At 40.7% G+C, this 20276-nt stretch overlaps 1 protein-coding gene across 1 annotated transcript in view; it reads left to right on the plus strand.

Annotated features, from left to right (window-relative positions):
• Positions 1-20276, plus strand: part of LOC140238481 (protein ELYS-like) — a 55445-nt gene that overhangs the window by 31865 nt on the left and 3304 nt on the right. The window contains exons 17-37 of the mRNA XM_072318385.1: positions 777-876; positions 1452-1578; positions 2472-2585; positions 2982-3083; positions 4030-4220; positions 4916-5010; positions 5489-5673; positions 7989-8136; positions 8760-8907; positions 9647-9727; positions 10374-10532; positions 11661-11724; positions 12290-12422; positions 13744-13800; positions 15015-15117; positions 15636-16018; positions 16574-16846; positions 17274-17635; positions 18162-18447; positions 18969-19139; positions 19655-20000. Coding sequence (XP_072174486.1) covers positions 777-876; positions 1452-1578; positions 2472-2585; positions 2982-3083; positions 4030-4220; positions 4916-5010; positions 5489-5673; positions 7989-8136; positions 8760-8907; positions 9647-9727; positions 10374-10532; positions 11661-11724; positions 12290-12422; positions 13744-13800; positions 15015-15117; positions 15636-16018; positions 16574-16846; positions 17274-17635; positions 18162-18447; positions 18969-19139; positions 19655-20000 — 3628 coding nt within the window. The remainder of the gene's footprint in view (positions 1-776; positions 877-1451; positions 1579-2471; positions 2586-2981; positions 3084-4029; positions 4221-4915; positions 5011-5488; positions 5674-7988; positions 8137-8759; positions 8908-9646; positions 9728-10373; positions 10533-11660; positions 11725-12289; positions 12423-13743; positions 13801-15014; positions 15118-15635; positions 16019-16573; positions 16847-17273; positions 17636-18161; positions 18448-18968; positions 19140-19654; positions 20001-20276) is intronic.

Below are 20276 nucleotides of genomic sequence, written 5' to 3' on the forward strand. Positions count from 1 at the left end.
AAAGAGCGGGTCTTCTTTTAGATAATGCTGAAGTTTGGTATCATAAAACGGGCAGGAAAGTGTGTTGTTTTAGCAGTTTATCTGGAACATTTTTGGTAGAATAGTGTGATTAGGTGTGTCTTTAGAATCCCTTTTTCACTTCTGAAAAACCCTGTCCACACTCTTCACTTTCAACTCTAATAATTTTTGAAGGGATAGTGCTACTGATTTGAAAGTTGGCATTAATTATGGACAGAATGTGTTAATGAGGCATGCTTAATTTCAGTTTAATCTGATAATCCCTTCATTGTTGTTACTCTGGTGGTTCACTTCCTGTTTTTTGTCCCTTTCATCGCACAGCCAGCACGGTTTGGTAAAGATTAAGCGCTTGAATAGACGCTGTACTTCAGAGCCTCTTTTCTCAGTTCGCACTTTTCCTGAGTTTGTGCTTTCTTTCCAATATTTAGAAAGGTTGGGAGAGTCCATTTGATTTGAGTTATACATCATTTTAAAGCTTAAAGTCTGCCCTTTCAGAATATGGTCTTAACTAAAAATTCATGTCTGGCGACTTTTTGTTTGTTTTGAGGTGCAGTGTCACAATTGGAGCAGGATTGATCATAAGTATATCAGTAATGACCTATTCTCATGAGGGCTGAATGAGTTTGGACCACTTTAATTTGTAATAAAGGAAAGGCGTGCGGAAGTTCACAAATTTTACTGAACTGAAGCCAAATCGCAAGAATCTGTTTGAAAGACTCCTTGTCCTTCAACCACCCCTCTTTCTCTTTGTGTCGTAGACAACATGGGCTTTCCGCGGGACGGTCAGTTCTGCTACCCATCGTCCCTCCTGCGCATGACGTACGCACAGAGGCGGGCCGAGCTGACCAAGATGTGCAGGTAAGGGTCATTTCTCTGTTGCATCGTTGATACTCGCCCATCTGTTCGAGAGTAAAATGTGCTGCCAAATATTAAAGGATTTATTTACAGCATGATCTCACTGAATTCTTGCACCAGCACAATATGTGAATTGAATGAAGAAGTTGGTTAGTGGCTTTGGCTTGTCTGTCAATGTCGGTGAATTCATAAGAATGGCAGATCCCCTGAACCAGAAGATCAGATTTTGCTTACTTTATAATTTGTATGTGATTATTTTGTATTATAAAAATAAAAAAAAAAATGAACAAAATAGACAGATTTTGCTTATTATGAATGTAATCCAGTCCACTGTCTGTGAAATAGTACAAATAGAAGATATTAATTATCATCGAGTTTACTTAAAATATCAAAAATATCAATTCATTAGAAAATGCGTCAAGTGTGGAAGAAATTCTTATTTCACATTTAGCTGTGGCATGTGGCTATTGGGTATGCATGCATTGTCTACCTAATACTGCATGAATGCAGTTTTGCCACCAAAGATCTTTCCTGAAAGGGAGTGTCTCTTTCTTTGTCACCTTAATGGATATTGACAGGAATGACAAGATGGGTGACATCATGCTGATTGACGGACTGGTGGGAGAGGCGGGCGTGGCACTCACGTCCCTCTGGGACCGGAAGGAAGAAGGAGGAACCGGTACCTACCCTCCGCCCAGTCTCCATGTGAGTGAGGCATCCGAGCTTTGAGAGCTTTGGTTCTTTTGTGGCTTTGATGTAGTTTGTTTTGAATTGCCAAATGAGTACTCTGCGTAGTATCATCAAACAGGATGCACATTGTACATCCATGCATTTATGCACAGTTTTTACAAAGCTAAAACTGTAATTGATTTGGCTCTAATGCTGAATGTCAAGGTAGAGGTATTAAGCCTTCTACCCACATATATTTGTTTGTTTGTTTGTTTTTTAAAGGGGGAGGTGCTATAATATGAATTATTGACTTTGTTTTGATATTTGCTTCATACTAAATCATATTTGGAGGTTCAGCGACGTCGTTCTGTGACATAAAAAAAATGTGTTGCCTGGTAGGCAAAAGCAAATCATGTGTACATTTGAATAAGTGCATAGCTCTTGCGAGTGGTATGTGTATTGCATATGGACCTGCTTGGCTGGCCTGATAGAATGATAGGACGTGGGATGTAATGCTTCTGCACTTGCCTCCCATAAGCAGTTTTTTTCCCTCAGCAAATTGAGCCATGGCTTGATGACGTCATTGGAATCTCGACTTTTACCGATAGGCACAGAGCAATGCCTACTCTGAAGTTAGTTTGTATCTTGCAATTTTGTGAAAGTTGAAATTTTTGCTGTGTTGAAATTTTTGCGCATATCCCACAACCAGAAACTAGGGCAAAAATAAAAGCATGCAAATATTTTTGCTTGCCATATGTTCCAGTAGTTGAGGACTTGATTCCGTGGAATTAAAAACACGCGAAAATCTTCTTACCCGGTTAAGCGGGAAAAAAATTAGTCGCACAAAAATATCCACTTTTACAGTATATTTCTTCATGTGCCATTGCTATGCCTACAAAAATCATGACTCTATTCTTTGATTTACCCAGGCTCTACTAGACATGTATCTCCTGGAGCATGTTCCCTTGGCAACCAAACATTGCATCGTGGGATACCTCCTGCTGGATATCATTTCGGTCAGCAATGATGCCAAACATATGCGGGTACGTACATGAAAAAGATCAATCACAAGATTGCACTGCATATGTTCTTCGTTCGTACAATTTCGGTACGATTGTGGAATTTTCTTCTGTGAGTTTATCTTCAGTGCTTGTGTCCAGTGAAAGAAGTGAATGGTCAGATCACAGTTCAGGTCTAGAGCTGCAAGTAAAATGTAAGCAGCGAATATGATGAATGGTCTGTGTCATAGTTTTTCTAGGTGAAAAAAAAAAAATCATTTGAGAAAAATTTATGTACAGTTAATGCATCACTTAATGCCATAGTAAATGCTTATAAATCATTGCACGGATTTTGTCGTTTTTAACACTATCTGCAATATTTTCATGTGTGATATGCTATCTGATTTAATACTGCTTTTTGCGTTTGTTATCTTCCTTCAGATGATAAGCAAGCTTCAGCAATTCTATCAAGCGTTCAACCTCCCCTTGGGATTGACTAAGCTACTACAGGCATTTTGGCTTCTGGATCACAGGGACTATGAGGTATGGTTGTAGAAATGTATGTGTGTGTTTGTGTTTTTGCATTAGTCAGTATAGAAGGTTTTGTAATTTACTAGAAAATCTCTGTCTCCAAACTGACAATAGCATAGACCCTCCTGTTGTTAAATGTATTGTTAACCATTGGGAGCAGTGATTTAAAAAATGTTCTGAGTTACATATATCATATTCGATGCATATGTGTAGGTCAGTTGACTCACAAAACATCCTACCATATAAAAGTTTCGCAATAAAGCCTAAAATATATATAAGGAGATATCACTGTTTTTCCCATTAAACCATAAGTGTAGATAGTTTATTCTAGAAATAATATCATTATAGATGTTCACATTTTGTATATTAAACAATACTAATATGAAACATTGATTATACTGATTAACATTTTCACACTGGTTGTTTCTACCCCATCTCACATTTTAGAACTATTTTGAAGCACTAAAGCTGCATTTTTGTTTCATCTGCAAATGGTAAATAATGCCTTGAATAATGCTGATATTGATTGCTATTGCGATAATGCTGCAGATGAGGAACGTCTGTTTCGTGTATGCCTTATTACCTCTTTACATGTGTTGATGAACCAACTGACATCACGTCTGCACTGAAAATTACATGCATTTGGTATAGATTTCACAGAAATTTTTTACAGAATTTGTATGTTTTCGAAACCTTGAAATAAAAGGAGGTTGTTTTATTTTCTTGTCATAAGAAAGAAACATGTCTCTTAGCTGTGATTCAAGTGCTGTGATCAAACCATTGTAGTTTGTAATAGAGGAAATAACAGGATCCCAGAAATCCAGCACTTGCATGTGATTGTGAAGGCTACTGTAATTGTTGATGTTTGTAGTGTGGTACCTGTGTTGTAAGGAGATATTATATATGTTTTGATGCAGATTGTATCTTTGTTGATTCACATGATACCTTTCTGGAACAGGAGGCGTTGGCGATGCTGCTGGACCCCAACACGAACAATGACCTGTTGTCATGGCAACACACCCGCATCATCAAGCTCTTCCTCTACCACGGCCAGGCAAAGAGGGCGCTGCAGTATGTACGCTGTGTGAAGCCAGCGCTGGAAACCCCGGACGACGTCAGACTGCATCTCACCGTGCTGCTAGCCAATGGGTAAGAAATCAGAACTATAGCTGGTGACTGAATCTTAATCGTCCTACCCAGTGATGGATGAAGGGGACTTTCCTCATCTGTGGCATACTGTCAGTATCCCAGCTTACAACCGTAGATTATGCTATTAAAGACTGTAAATTCTGATAGCCACAAAGACCAACTTCTTTTCTTGGCTGAGATGAAGGCAATTCTTAATTGTATCTCAACATGGCAATATTGGCCCTCAGGTCTTTCCAGTGCGTAGACGCCAGCCATAGATATCACAAGGGTTCCATGACATTTGCTCCTGCGACAAATGCTCCCGTGAAATATCTGCACGCTGAGCCAAACATAGATTATACCCACAAGCGTAACCATAACCCTAATCGTAATCCTCACTTTAGAATAGACCTGAAACCCTATTACAACCCAAACCCTAACCCTAAGTCCTTGGAGAAAATAAGACTGGAGCGATTGTTGCAGGAGCAAATGTTGTGCCATCTTCACGAGGTGCCTTTGAATGTTCTTTACAGACAAATGGCACTGTATAAGTGCTGTTAATTATTATTATTATCATCAAGCTTTACAAGTGTTGTGATCTGATAGCATTATAAAAATTTCACGACTGCTGGGCCCAGCATCGATAACTCCTGTTTACTATCATCTTTTCATAATCTTGATGCTGTGACGTCAATCCATTCTCCTTAACGATGCAGACTGACTGCGGAAGCATTCCAATTCCAGCGAGAGTATAGGGACCCCTCCACCATGGACGACCTCCTCTACCACATCTTCCTCGGTTCTCAGCAAAGTGAGTGCTACCTCCCCAGCATCCTTGATGATGCCATCTTTTTCTTTTCTTTCTTATCTATTAAAAAGACATTTAGAGCATAAAATTTTGTCATTCCAGAAAGGAATTCTTGATGTGCAGATATCTTGTTTGCATTGATTTTAAAACAAGACATTATCTTAGAAAAAAATACATTCTCAACATGCATGCAGTCATCTTTCAAATGCATGTATTCACAACATCCCATCTTCTTTCCAAACTTCAACACCACATGCCATAAATATTCAAAATTAACATTACAGTGTGTTGACTGTTTCTTGTGTCTGTGCAAATGTTTTGCAAACATTATTATAGTGACTTTATGTTGTTAATCTAAAAAATATGTAGTGTAAAATAATTTGCAGTCTTCGAGATAATCCAACTGTGAAACTTTGCTTTCATCATGTAAAATCATGCCAAACTCATTGTGAAGCTTCTGTTGCACACTCTGCCATCTCAGCCAAGACGATGGACCAACTGCTGCGGCTGCCGTTCGACGACGTCGAGGAGTCGCTGCTGGAGCGCTACCTCCAAGAGACCACGGAGCCCAACTCTAAGGAGCTGCTGGTCATGCACTACCTCCAGCGCACCAGGTTTGTGGACGCCATCAGGCTCAACCAGACCCTCAGGCAGCAGGCAATGATGGTGAGTGGGGCTCCTGTTAGGGGCAGAGGTGCATGTTTGTGTTCTCCTTGTTCAGTAGCTTTTCACAGCCTGGATCAAAGAGTGAAGCAGTTCATACTTTCCAATGTTCACTGCTAAACTCAGTGTGTCAAACCACCTTGTTTGTTTGCTTGTTTGTTTATGGGGGATAGCTTTGTAAGAAAGGTTTGTCTCCTCTTGTCTTGAAATATTCAGTCTCTTACAGTATAAAACAGATATGCTCGCAGTAATGGATCAAGGTGTTATTGTTATAGAAAACTATCTCTTGGAATCGGGTAGAGCCAAACAACAGATTGCAACTGACTGACAAATTGCCCTGCATCGACGCAAATAAGTACTGAATTGATCAGTGTTTAAGTAGTAGCCATGATAAGTATGTACGCCCATGATTTTTTTATCATGGCTACTACTTAAACACTGATCAATTCAGTGCTTATTTGCGTCGATGCGGGGCAATTTGTCAGTCAGTTGCAATGAAAGCATCTCGACGGAAGAATGTCATGAATTTGAACAAACAACAGATGTTGCTGTATAATTATGTGTAGATGAAGGGAACCCAACAAGCAGATATGACATTCCTTCCTTTGCTGCCCTCTGTGGTACATTCTAAAACCACAACTAGCGCAACTGAATTATGGTGTGAGTCCTACGCATAGATTAGAAGGTTGGCCGAAAGAAGCCTGCAACTGCTTGATGATATTCTTCTCCATATGGCGCTGCTTGCAAGAGCCTTTTATGTTAGTATTTTCCAAAGCATTACAGGGATTCCCAAATATATTTTGAGTCAGGCCAAGTTTTGCAGTACAGTTGAATCTCTCGTATCCGGACAAGTCGGGACCGGGGCTCATCCGGATAAGGGATTTGGCCGGATACGGGAGACTCAATGCTTTATACATGTACATATACATACACATGTACTGATGTAGCTCATTGTAGTACCACATGTAGTAATGTGTATACTGCAACCTTTTCATTGTTACATTTGGGGATGTTTCGGGATGTTGAAATGTCTGAAGGTAAGCAATTTGGAAGGAAATTTGATGCAATGTATGTTAATCATATTGGAAGTAATATGTAATTCATGTGTGTTTGGGTAGGAGTTCTCAAGGAGTTGGGAATTCCCCTTTCTTCCCGTAATTATTTAAAAAAATCACGGCGAGATTGCGTCCGGATAATAGAGAGATCCGGATAAAGGGAGGCCGAATAATAGAGGTTCAACTGTACATACAGAGATGCCAACCAATAATTTTTGCAGTACTGTGTGCTGTTATTCCCAAAAAGTACTGCAGGTGTCATTGAAAATACTGTGTGTTTTGCAAAAGTCATAATAATGTGTAATGTATCATTACACATGTCTATTGCTGGAAAAGCAAAATTACGCCTTTTTAGCTCTCAGAAGACTGCAGTGCTGTTTACAAGGTTGCCATCCCTGTACACATAGACTTGTTATGATATAATTCCTTTAACCCTAATCAGGCTGGGCTTTTTTGGCTATGCTATATATGGGGGGGGGGGGGGGGGGGGGCGGATTCCGCCCCCCCCCTTCAGATCTCGCCTATGGAACGCACGATTGTGCCGAAAATCGGCACACGCGACGCCCGCGACGTATTCTATCAAAATGTATAGTTGCTTTCTCCGAAAAATTTTTCTTATATTTTATATTAATTAATTATTGTAATCTATGCGTGCAATCAGTTTTGGGCTCTAAATCACTTATTAATGCTCCAATTAAGCTAATTTCTTTTTAAAAATGTTTCTTGTATCATTCTTCTGAGACATAGGATAAAAAAAAATCTGTTACGAAATTAATTTCTTATGTATTTTATTGTTTTTTTGAATTTCTTATGTATTTCTTTGTTTTTTGACCTTTTGTTTTTGTTTGTTTTTTGGCCAAAATTTGTCACAGACATTTTTCGAAGCATTATTATGCTAAAATAAATTAATTTCGGCCATTCTAAGTGAAGATATGAATTTTTATGTGAATTAATTGAAAAAACACAATTTGCATTGGATTTGTACACAAAATCACGTTTTGGAGCAATTTTGGGGTTGACAAATTTTTTTCGAACGGGCGTTGCGTCAAAACAGCACGCGCGGGCGCAACAATTTGGGTCTCAAAAGTTGCGCGATACTTGAAAGAAAAAAGTCATGAAACATCGCGGCGGGAGCTTATCGCATTGCGAAGATATTGCGCGAAACGTCGGGGGGGGGGGGGGGCGGATTCCGCCCCCCCCCCAGCCTGATTAGGGTTAAAAGGCTTTTATTGTGAACGATGGTGGTTTGAATGATTGTTACAGGCGGACAATGATCCGCTGGCCAGAGAGAGGACGTCAGCAAGGAACATCATCACTGAGAGTTACGTCAACGTCCTGCCTCGGGTCCAACGGAGGCTGGCCTTTGACTCGGAGACCAGGCAGAGGAAACCAGTGGGAATACGCAGAGAAGGTGAGTTGCCTGTGACTTTAATAGACTCTTTAGACATAATCTACCTTCTGCAGACTCAGTAGTGCTGTAGTAGTACTGTATACGCCATATATTTAGCAAGTCTAAATTTTCTTGAATTCGGACTTCCCAATGATTTTGCGAGTGGTTGAATTCACGATTGTGAAGTACTGTACTGAACGGAGAAATGTATATGTGCACTTCTCATTCATGTCGCGATCAGAGTCAATATTTTTCCTTGTCTTTCAATTCGCGAATAGCACCTGACTCGCAAAATTCGCGAAAATAAAAACCTCGCGAAATGTTTGCCGTATACCATATTTTCTGTTTCCTGTGATTCTGGGATTCTAAAGACATGAAGATTTCACATAAATTTTGCATGATTTTGTATTGCTACTCCAGAGTTTAGGCCATACAAAAGTCTTGGTTTTAATGTAAAAGTAAGGCAAAACAAAGCAAACCAAACCAAACATAGTGAATGTTTAGCAAACTCCTTCATGATTCCAGTTGTTGGTACTGAAGGGGAAACAAAATTAAAAGAACAGATAAATGAATTGTACGAATTGGTGGCACGGAGCAACAATTCCTGCTGACTTGTTTATTTGACATCTCTCTCCCAAATCCAGTCCCTCGTCCCAAGCCCCTGTCGACCATAATCAACCCTGCCAAGTCGTCCAAGGTTATCTCCCATGCACTGCTCCTCAATGCCGTCCTGGACAGGATCGCCGAGGCGCGCGACGTCATGAAAGCGGACCAGTCTCCCACGATGCACCTGTAAGTCCCCATCGGACTCGATTCATTTGCAGATCAGAGAGCAATAATGACAGTTAGTGTACTTCCACACTATACTCAAGTTGGCCTCAACCTCTTGGGTAATGTGTGTGCTTTGATTGACACCAAAAAACCCATAGCGTTGTCCACACTGCCAAAAGTCCCTGTTGCAGGAACGGTTAGTGAAGAGATTGGAGTTTGAATGAACAGACTGGTAATCGTTTAATCAAAATTGGTCCAAGGATAAGGAAGTTATGGATTTTTTTAGCTTTCCATGTTTTTCGCATGTTAGTGATATTAATCAGGACCACATTCTTGCATTGGAAGAAGTGATGATGTCATACTTGTCCCCTCTTACCCTGCCCCACCCCCGAACCTATGGCTCTCAGAAAAACAACAACAAACAAACAGCAATACAAAGTCAGAAACAACTTTAAAAAAAGAATCGCAACAAAACCTATGACCGTTTGATGGTTTAGCTTGGAGATTTTTCCCATTGAAGGGGGTTGGGCATATTGTCAATAGTTACTCCCCCGTTGGCCCACAGCGCCCCCACCCCTAATGCTGAAAAATGTTCCGTGGCCCCTGTGCAAAACACCAGTACTAGTAGTATTACCTTGATTGAAATGATTGTTTGAAGTGGCAAGGACTGAGTGATATTGACATTGGTCTTGGGAGGTGTATTGCCTCATACTTTACAGTGGCATTTTTTCATTTGACAAGCATTATCCATCTATCACAGGGATGACACATTTGAGCACTCGCCTTGCGTGGAACCATTTGTGGGCACTCCGATGACCCCCAGGAATAGGACAATGAGAAAGTAAGATCACATGTTGTAGCATTTTGTGGCTGATTTTCAGCTAAGGAATAACTAAGATGAATGAAAAGGGTGAAAACAATTAGTGAGCTTGTGATGTAAACAATTAAAGACTCCCGGCCTAAATGCAGTTTGTGTTTACTTTGTGATGAATTCTTTGTGAAGAATTCTTTGTGAACAATTCTAGGCCGTTAAGTTGAGGAGGCTCAGTGCTTGCAGTGCTCTTATGACCTTTACCCCTTCAAGATTTATCTTTTGTCACTATTTGTAGTTCTCCATGTAAGCTGGTCAGGTGATTTTGCCAAAAGACACATGATTTGTTTTTTTTTTAAATCAAGTGAATATCATTAAAATGGCTCGGTATATAATTTCGGTTGATACATTTGCAATTTCATTGGACTTCATGACATGCTGATTAAAAAAAAAAAAAAAAATTGTCATATTTTGGAAGAGATGAGTATGGCAGATCAGAGGATGTAGTTGTCAAGTTTTGAAAGGAAGAATAGAAAATACTGTTAGTACAGTGTGATTACTACTAATGATAATTTGAATGAAAGTGACGAGAGTCAAACGTATAACTGCATTGACAAATTGTATGAAGCATGTCACCACAAGTAATTGCTAGTGTTTACCAACATTATGTGCACAGGGAAGACATCAGCGTGGTCTACCCAGAAACTCTGGAGGCAGAGGAGACGGCTCCATACGTCGTCCCACTCTCCTCCAGTCTCAATCTGAGTGTCAACCAATCACTGCGAAGCCTTGCTGCCATGGAAACGCCGAGGGCGTTGAAGGATCACTTCAAGAGGTTATGAGCAATGCTGAATCACGAATTTGCTGTTAACTCTTTATGTGCCATGTTCGCACAACCAACTCAAGTCGATGGTGTGCCAAGTTCGTATATTCTGCTCAAACCGCATTCCCTCCCAAACTGATCAATGAATCGCCAAATCCACAGTACAATGAAAGTGTTTCTCGCGATTCCATCCCTATCACATGTATCTTGCATTTTATGTGGTGATTGACTATCAATCGGTGTTCCTTAATGGATTTGCGAGTAAATTCTAAGCTTAAGTCACTGTTTTGTGTGCAATAGTCACGCCTCTTCAATAATGTAGTTCCTGGTCATTTGAAAGAAAAACGATTATACATTTTCTTGTCATATACTTTACATCAAAGTAAACTTGGCATTTTCTCTACAACTTTGTTCTTAATCTGTCCAGGGTACTTAAGTCTATAAAAGTTACATAGATTCGTAAAACAGAATGTTTTTCCCAAAGCATGACTACGTTGTTGTCTCAGAATAATGTGGAACACAGGGGGTTTACACCATGGCACATAAAGAGTTAATCTATGACTGACTTTCAAATATCAAGCTTCGATAGTTTTCACATCCAAAGGCCATAGAGCATCAGACAAGAATGTTTGAATGAGAGCATTTACTAGGAATGTGGCAGTACCATCACCTTCTGTGTTTCTTATCTGTTTGTGTGGCATGGAGCAAAGCCAGGATGGATTGCTCTGGGTATTTCTTGTCATCGTTGTTGAAGATATTAGGCCTGATTGTTTGTTTGCAACCCACAACAACAGTCTTTGAAGTCTTGTGGTTACAGAAGATACACAGAGCTGTGACAACAACATTTTTCCCCATTTAGCGCATATTTTTCTTTATCTAGAATTTAAAAATGCAGTCTTTAGATAAAAAGTTTGTTTTTCAAAATGTGATTTAGCAAAATAGTAACCGAAATATATTCTATTAAGCTGTTTGTTTTTCACTGTCAGAATAGATGTTTTGTTTGTTTGTTTGTTTGTTTTTTTTAAACTTTTCATTAATGCTTCTATTTTCTTCAGTATTTTTTTTTCTTTTCTTAGCATATGTCATCAGCCTGGATGCCATACATAACTTGAACTCTGTATCTCTTCTATGTTCTTTCAGACCCCCACTGGATTACTCAGGAGCCGAGGCACTGGCTCTCCTGCAGACACCACCTGTCAAACGGGTGGGGAGGGACAATTCCTTTGAGAGATCAAACAATTTTGTACAGACATGCGAGGACAAAATTAATGATAGAGAGATTTGGCACGTAATCCATGGCACTGCCGATATAGGTTTCTGCCAGCCAATGGCAACTTTGTTTTCGTTCTGTCTTTCTTTCTTTTTCACATAATCATTCATGAATTATCAAAAGTGCAAATACAGTGTTTTATGGTTCTTTATGTTTTACTGCATATTCTAATGATAAACTTCTTGATCTTTGTCTGTCCACTTTTTTGCAGATATGGGTGGACAAATACCATTTATGACTTCTTTTTGGCAAAGTGTAGCATACAGTCACCTTGTTTTTTCCCTCTTCCCCTTTTTTGTTCTCCTGTAAAATAAAGAGTGAAAGTGGATTTAAAAAAAAAATATATATCTATTTTTGGTTTACAAAAGTTGGAGACAAAAATCTGATATTTTTTCATAGTTTAGTTCAGTGATTTTTTTCAAAAAATATGTGTGAAAAAAGTTTCAGTCCTATAGAATATTTTAATGATGCAAACACATTAATTTTGTTTGAATTTCAGAAAACACCATCACTGAAGCCAGAGACCCAGGTGACCCTGCCCACCCCCCAGTCCATCCTGAAAGTGCGTAAGGCCATCCGACGTTCGCCCAGCCCTCCGAAGGGGGTCGCGGAGAGGGCCCATGGCAAGGGAGGTAAGCACGTACACCATGCCCTAGGAAGACATGGTCTCATGATTACTCTCAAACAGAATCATGTCATGCTTACAGCAGGCTCCACTAAAGCTCAACATAAGATTTGCTCTTTTTTTTTTCTTATCACCTACAAGCTGTGTGTTTGTTCCTTTCTATGTCAGTATTTGGAATTCCATTTTGCTGTTAAAAAAAAGAAAGAATGTGCTTGGGTGTAATTTTGTTCAAGTCTAGTAAAACTGTGTTATGAATGCTCTTCTGAATACATAAACCTGCATGTGACTGATTCATTTCTTGTCAAATGTGATGTCTCCCAGCAATAGCAAAGTCAAAGCTAAGTATTAGGTGCATTTTAAAGATGGGTGCATTACAGCGATTTCATCCCTTTAATGTCATAAACATCACGTAAAAGCCATTTTCCCCCACTGTTTCATGAATGTTTAAGATTGATTTATTAAAAATATATATATCTATATAGATATAGATATACTAATATAGTGCTGTAGATAGTTCTTATGTCACAGTGCTACGAATCAAACATCATCTCAAAATTTGTACAATTGTTCAAAAGCAATATCTTTGAGCTGTAGAGTTTGCCTAACGTTTGGAATAATGGCTTTTTATTTGGACACAGAGAAGTGAAGAGAGAAGAGAGATAAACGTATGTCACTTTCACCGCAACAAACGATGTAGTCTTTGTGTATGATGTTTCAAATGCCGTCAGTCTGTGCCTGTAGTAAATCATGGTCCAATTTTGTACGAGTGATTGTTTACATCTTGACTGTCCTTAATGTGAATTATTCGTGAAAAAATAGTGTTTCATCCATGTCTTCATTCTCCTCAAAAGAAGCAATATTTTTGGCACATCTAAAGAACACAAAGCATTAAAAACATTTCCCCAGGAGGGCATCTTTCATATAGCTTTGCAGCGTGTATAAATCTGCGGTATCGTTTATTTGTTTATATGTTTTTGTATGTTTTTTTATCTATGCATTTTTTGATTATCTCGCAATTATTGATTTATCTATCTATTTATTATCTATCTATCTATCTATCTATCTATCTAAATACCAATATCTGAATATCTATCTGTTTGTTTATCTATCTATCAATCAATCTATCTGTCTGCCTGTCTGTCTATCTATCCCTGTTTTGGACAGCTTGTTGGTATGCCAAGTGCAGTCAGTGTTAAAGTGCAAACCTCTGATTCCATGTAAATCATGCTCCTGTTTTTGCCTGTATCACATTACGTCACTGACTCTGTGAAATGGTTGAATGTTGCTGTCTCTCATGTTGCTGCCCCACTTACTGTTCTTGCCGTCAGCTCTCGACATCTCGATGCCCAGTCCCCCACCATTCCAGTCCAAAGCCCTCTCCTTCGGTAAGCATTCATACTTCCTGCAGAGATGCCGATTCGTTTGTTTTGATGACATTCACTGTATTTTTTTTCCCCCTCATGAAGGATAAGAAAATGTTTTTGAAATGAAAAGAAAAAAAAATCTCAAATTTGTTGTGGCATGCTTGGATTTGATGTTTGTGATAAATTTATGAATGTTACTTTCATTTTTTTCTTTTTTTTAAACTGTACTAGGTGTGTGTTTTGATATCTGAGGGTTTGCAGTCATGGTCACAATACAGCTTCTGTGTGTCCGAACTTGGGTGTTGTTGGTTCACTCTGTGTGCATTGCACTGTCATCTTGTGTGCCTGAGACTTTGTTCCTTCATTGTTTGCACATGCATTTTATGGTGTGTCACATCAGATTCATGAAGTCACTGTGGTGCAATTTCGGAACCCCGTGCACAATTTTAAACGTTATTGGCGCAAATGTGACAAATCATTGTGTTTACTTCAGTCACTGTTTTAAAGAATGGGCATCTGAACATTGACAAAGTTGCAACAATATTTCCATCATATGAAAAGTGATTTTTAAAAACTTGTTGTTTTGCTAACGTATATTGTAAAACTGGAAAGTTTTGTGTGCAGAAAACTTTCGCAAGTTTTGCAAAGAGCTAAGGTTCGCAAGAGTAAAATGAACGAAAAAGTGTTTGTCTACACAATGTATTGAATGGCAGTGGCGGTTTCTGAAAGTTTCATGCCACAAAGAAAGGCAGTTGGCTCCAATTTGCAAAAGTTTGATGCCATGAATGTTTCAGGTTTTACAGTAGTCCCACCTACCCTTATCCACGTGGATGGATTTGAGCAAACCTCATCTCCCGAAATTGTTATGAATTTAAATCGGGCCGTGCTGGTGGCACTGTCCTCAATGACAATATACAGGATTCTACAAAAGTCAGATGGTCAAGATGTAGACAGTTCCCTGTGTTCACCTATTGCTTCTATGGCACTTGTATTAAAGCAAAAGTGAAGTCACTATCTAACACTGCACTTATATTAAAGCAAAAAGTATAGTCACCATATAACACATCTTGGGGTAGTGACAAAGATGCGGGGTGAGTAGTAGGGAGCAAGTGTCAATATTTTACCTTGACCGTGATGTTAAGACAGTGCTTAAAAAAAAAAAGAGAGAAAAAGATGAATAGGTTTCTTAGTGGAAGTTGTTAGACCTTGCACGTTCTCTTGTTTCTGCATCTCAGCGGATGAAGATGCGGAGAAACCCAAGGAAACCACTCCGGGTCGTCACATCCGGTTCTCGGATGACACTGCCTCGGGTGACTCCTCACCTCCCGACATCAATGAGTGAGTAATGGTCTATTGTATGGGAAACTGATTTAGACTTGATGAGATGCCTTTGTTCTCAGTATCATGTCATGTGTAAAGATATGAGACCAATAAGATCATGTCATCGATTGCATATAATAGAGTGGTATATGCATTCTCAGCTGGATAGGATTTCCTGTTTGTGGTCATGGTTGTTTTAATCTCTCATTCTATGATATATATTTTACTAAGATGCAGGAGAGCATGAAAAATATCTCAAACTCATACTGTAAACATTAAATCTTTGTCTGCTGGAAGAAAATGTTGTTCAAATTCATGCTACATTTTGGCCCAGATTTTAGTATTCGGCAATGTATTGATAAGAAAAGTTAACAGTGAGATTATTACATATCATTGAGAAATTATCTCTTGAGATGAAATTTGAAGGAATACATATGCTTCATTCTTTATCTATATTATTTGTTTCTTTATGTTGCAAACTTCTATCTGGCATATCATTTCTTAAGCTCTTGCTTGTTTGTTTCTTTGTTTTTCAGATTACTTCCAGAGCCACCAAACTTTGGTGCCAGACAGGAAACCCCCTCCCCAAACCTTGATCCCCAGACCTGGAGCACCCCTCCAATCAGCCCCGAGGGGTCGCCCGTCAGGGAGCAGGCAGTGACCCCACCCTTCCAGTCACCACCCCAGGAGGTGCCACCAGCCCCCGAGGACCAGGTGCACGGGAGCCCCGCCCCATTCCAGTCGCAGCACCAGGACCTGGATCAAGTCCAAGAAGCACAGAGAGGAGGTTTGGGCCAGGACTATCTCATCCTGACCCCTAAGTCCAAGGCCCCCACCCCCAGGCAGTCCCTCATTCTCACACCAAAGATGAAACCCCCCTCACCGAGATTGCCCTCGCCTCAAGCAATGCAGGAGGGAGGTATGTGACTTGTTGATGAAGTCTATTTTCTGTATTGTCTAGTCATATTCCTGGGATTGTATCTTCTCTGATATTCAAGATTAAGATTGATTAATGGTTCCAAATTGGTATACTTCGTGAGCAATCGCAGCATATATGAAGCGACCCGTTACCTGACATACACATGTATCAAGTATCTTACCATATCTGACCTTAGTTGAGTGTAGTCAGATGCTAGTGTTCAGTCATGACCTAAGCCCTATGTCTTGATCAGATGGGATAGAGAGAGTTGAGTGTAGCCTACTTATAAATTGTTTACACTAGGACAACTTTGCTATAATGAGCTAAATTGGGACCCCTGAAACTTACTGGTTATGTTAGGTATCATGATATATCAGGAACAAACACAAAAGAATACAAAAGGAATATGACCTTCAAAATTACCTCTGAGTCATTATATCAGGTATCTTGCTATATCATACCTCATTTTAAAGAGGTTCCACTGTGTATGATTGTTAGGATTTTCTGCCTTTGCGCACAGTGTAATGTGGCATATCTTTCCTCATTTTTGAGCAGTGGAGAATGACGTCTTCCCAGTGCGGGTTGTGGATGAGGATACTCCGACCCCGCCCATTGGTGACGGGATACAGGTCGCTATCAGTGCGGGAGCAGCGCCTGCAGTAGAAGGAGCCTCCCTGGCCGTGGATGAGGCGATGGAGGAGGAGGACGAAGAAGTCACATTCAATTTCAGCCTGCGCCATGGGGCAAGCCCAGGTCACGATGACAGTCCCATCGCCATGGCAACAAATGATGCAGATGAAGATGTGGCTGAGGTGATGGACACAGGGGGTAAGTTTATTCTTTTTTTCTTTTACTTTTCTGAAACCCAACCCACCCCCCCACAAACAAAAAACTCTCATTGTATCACAGAAAATGAATGAGTAAAAAAAGGTTTTAATATGTGTAAATTTCGTCATCAGTTTCATTTTTGTCAAATAATTGGAACATTGCTTTTTATAGGGAAGTATAAAGATTTTTTTTTGTGCAATGTATAATACTCGAAGTGCTGCCTTGAATTAGATATTGATAAACTGTGTTGCTAGAGCAAGTAACCAAACATTTTGCAATAGACATGCTGTATGACCACTCATATCCTAGATGGTGGTTAGACCTTGCAGTGAGAGATCTCAACACACACAAAGGAGTGTTATATAAATCAATGAATAATGAAGGAGTGTTGTATAAATCAATGAATCATGCTTGCAAATATCAACAGAGAATGAAGATGTACCCAGTGAGCAGTCCACATCGCCGTCCCCCGGGCCACCTCTCAGCTTCCTCTTCCAGCTGTCGCCGCGGCAACCCATCCACCCTCTCAGTCCCTTCCAGTTCAGCTCCAAGGATGCGCCCGATCCCGCCAGTGCAGCGGAGGACTCCGCCGGCCCTTCGACTTCCCAGCCGACCCCGCCCAGAGCCTCCCAGGACCTCGACATCGAGCAGGCCTTCCTGGACAAGTCTTCCCCGACGGCGGGGGCGGACTGGCAGCTGACGTTCGACGAGGAGACAGAGGAGGAAGACGGACTGGATGTCGTCCGTGGTGCGGACAAACAGATGGATGCACACAGAATGGAAGTGAAGGTGAAACTGAGTAATATGCATCTCTCTTAAGTTTCTCCTATGTATTGCTGAGTTACAGGTGCACTTTCTGTGAATATGTGGCTGGAAGTGTATGCTTCATAATTAAAATCACAATAATCAGCTAGCAAAGGAGATAGCTGTGTATAAAGCAGGAAAATATTATGCCGTGAGCCTTTAGCTGAGATGTTTTCCTTGTTTTGTCATTGTTTGCTGTATGGGTTTGTGTATGTGAATTGAGTCATGAATAGAGTACTAGGTAGTTTATTATTTCTTTATTTGTTTATGCAGGGCTCCACACTAACTTTTATTTCTGGTGGCCCAAAGGCAAACATCCGACCAAATTCTCCATTTCTGAAATTTTGGTGGCCCGACGTGCATTTTTGGTGGCCGTGGGCCACCGGGCCACCGTTAGTGTTTTATGTTAGTGGTTTATGCATGTATTTTCTGTTCCACTATTCATTGATTTGTATATCACCCATTTATCTACGTTGAAATTAAACTCTTTGAAAATAACAACTATTTCCAGGTTCACTTTGGTGAAGATGCGGTCTTCGAGATACCCACAAGCGTGCCCAAGCACGTCCGAGAGAGCGTCCACATCCAGACCTCCCCGCTGTCAGGCCTGACCTCTGACCTCCGCGCCGCTGCGGCGGAGGCCACGGAGAGAGCCGAGATGTCGGTGCAGACCACGCCCGGCCTGGCGCTACGGCAACGGGAGGTGGAGAAGACTCCGCCCCGTGTCCCATTCGCCCAGTCTGTGGTGTCCAGGGACGAGGAAGAGCAAGCCACAGCTGTGGTGATTACTGCCGAAGGTAGACAAAAACTGCTGCTCAACTGTTCACAACTCTTTGAAATCTCTATACTGTTTTGTCAGGATTTGAGGAATGGCAGGCGTTGCACAGTATATCTGAAAGGAGTTTATGAGAATATATGAACAGTTATACTGCTCTGCAATGTAAGGCTGTTAATGTGACTAGATGAAAACATTTGGTGTTTTTTTTTTGAAAATCACATTTCAAATACTAAGAAAACAGATAAAAGGTGTGATTGGCCTCCAACTGCACGTATTTATTGTACAGATGTAGATGTAGGAGTCCATATTGTTTACCAGCATTAATGGTATAAATTATGATTTCAATAAAATAGTGAACAACCAAGCAAGAACTCAGATAAGAGCTCTTACCACAAAATGTTATAATACATCCCATTGTCATCACTGCGAGTCAGATCATTCAACGCATCTATTTTCTGTCCATATCAAGAGTCGTAACTGCGTTAGTGGGCAACAAATGTTTCAGCTCTAGGTGTCATTATCTTCCTGCTTACACCACAGAACCCAGCCCAGCGGAGGGGGAGGCGTTACCCGCTCAGGAGCCTGCACCGAAGACTCCGCCCAGATCTCCCCGCACCCCAAGGTCCAAGGCCCAAACACCAACTCGGTCCAGTCCGAGAATTAAGGCAAGACAGCAACAACAACAACGACAACAACAGCAGGAGGAGCAAGGTGAGTGTATGAGGAATGTGAGAGTTATCCAGGGATCAGGGATCTTGACCTTGGGATATTAGGCTTGACCACTAACTTTCTCTTTCTTCATATGTTTCATTTTGAAGAGAGTCGCATTTTGGGAGTGATGTCTTCCATAGTTTTGTTTATGTGCAGAAATGTTTTTCAAGAATTCTGCTCCACTCATAAGGTATTCTAAAAAGAATTCAAAATTATTGTTACACTTTCAGCTCTCCATAGAGTTAGGTAGTACAGGAAAGACTCGACATCAAATCCATCAGATACAAATTAAATACATATGAAGAGTTGGAATGCAAAAATGGATAAATGTCACTTTCTTCCTGTATGATGTGAGGGTAAATGTGTTGAGGTGCCAGAAACTTCTTCATGTCAAAACTATGATTTTTTAATTTGTCTAATTTCTCAGTAATTTGCATCACAACATAGTGCAGATACTATTGCTGAGCTGTGCAATGCTGTAACAGACACTAATTTACTCCTGATGGTTCCTCTAGATGCAGTAACCGAGCAACCAGCCACACCACCACCCAGCCAGCCCTCCTTCCTCTTCTCTCCACCCCTCACCCGGTCCAGAGGCCGGCGCTCCGCCCGCAAGATCATCACCCGCGAGACCGCCTCGCCCCTCCCGCCTCCGCTGGTGCCCGCAGATCTCCGCTCCCAGACCACCCTAACTGTCCCCTCCCCACTCCCGGGGGAGAACCTGACGCTAACCGGAGCCTCCGGAGGAAGGAGTGCTACGAGGAGCGGTAGAAGGGGGCGTCCCACGAGGGCAGCAGCAGCTGAGACGACCATGACCCAGATCAAAGAGAGACCCGCAGTGGGGCAGAGCAGGTCAACCAGGTGAGGAATGATTCCTTTGAAATATCATCATCTGATAATGATTTTCTTCTCTTTCCCTTTTCAAAATCCAGAGGACAGTTTAGTCATGTTTTCGTAAATATACTGACGTATATTTTCCATGAGGACCTGTTCCTATCAAATACATTCCAATGATTGTAATGCAGTTTGAGATTTTTGCTACATCAGGCAAGCCTCGGGCATGTGTGTATCAAATTTGAATGTGTGAGTGAATCAGTTTATTTTCTCTTTCTGCCCTTCCTTCAAAGGTCAATCATT

The sequence above is a fragment of the Diadema setosum genome, chromosome 15 (assembly GCF_964275005.1).
Source record: "Diadema setosum chromosome 15, eeDiaSeto1, whole genome shotgun sequence".
Taxonomy (NCBI): Eukaryota; Metazoa; Echinodermata; class Echinoidea; order Diadematoida; family Diadematidae; genus Diadema; species Diadema setosum.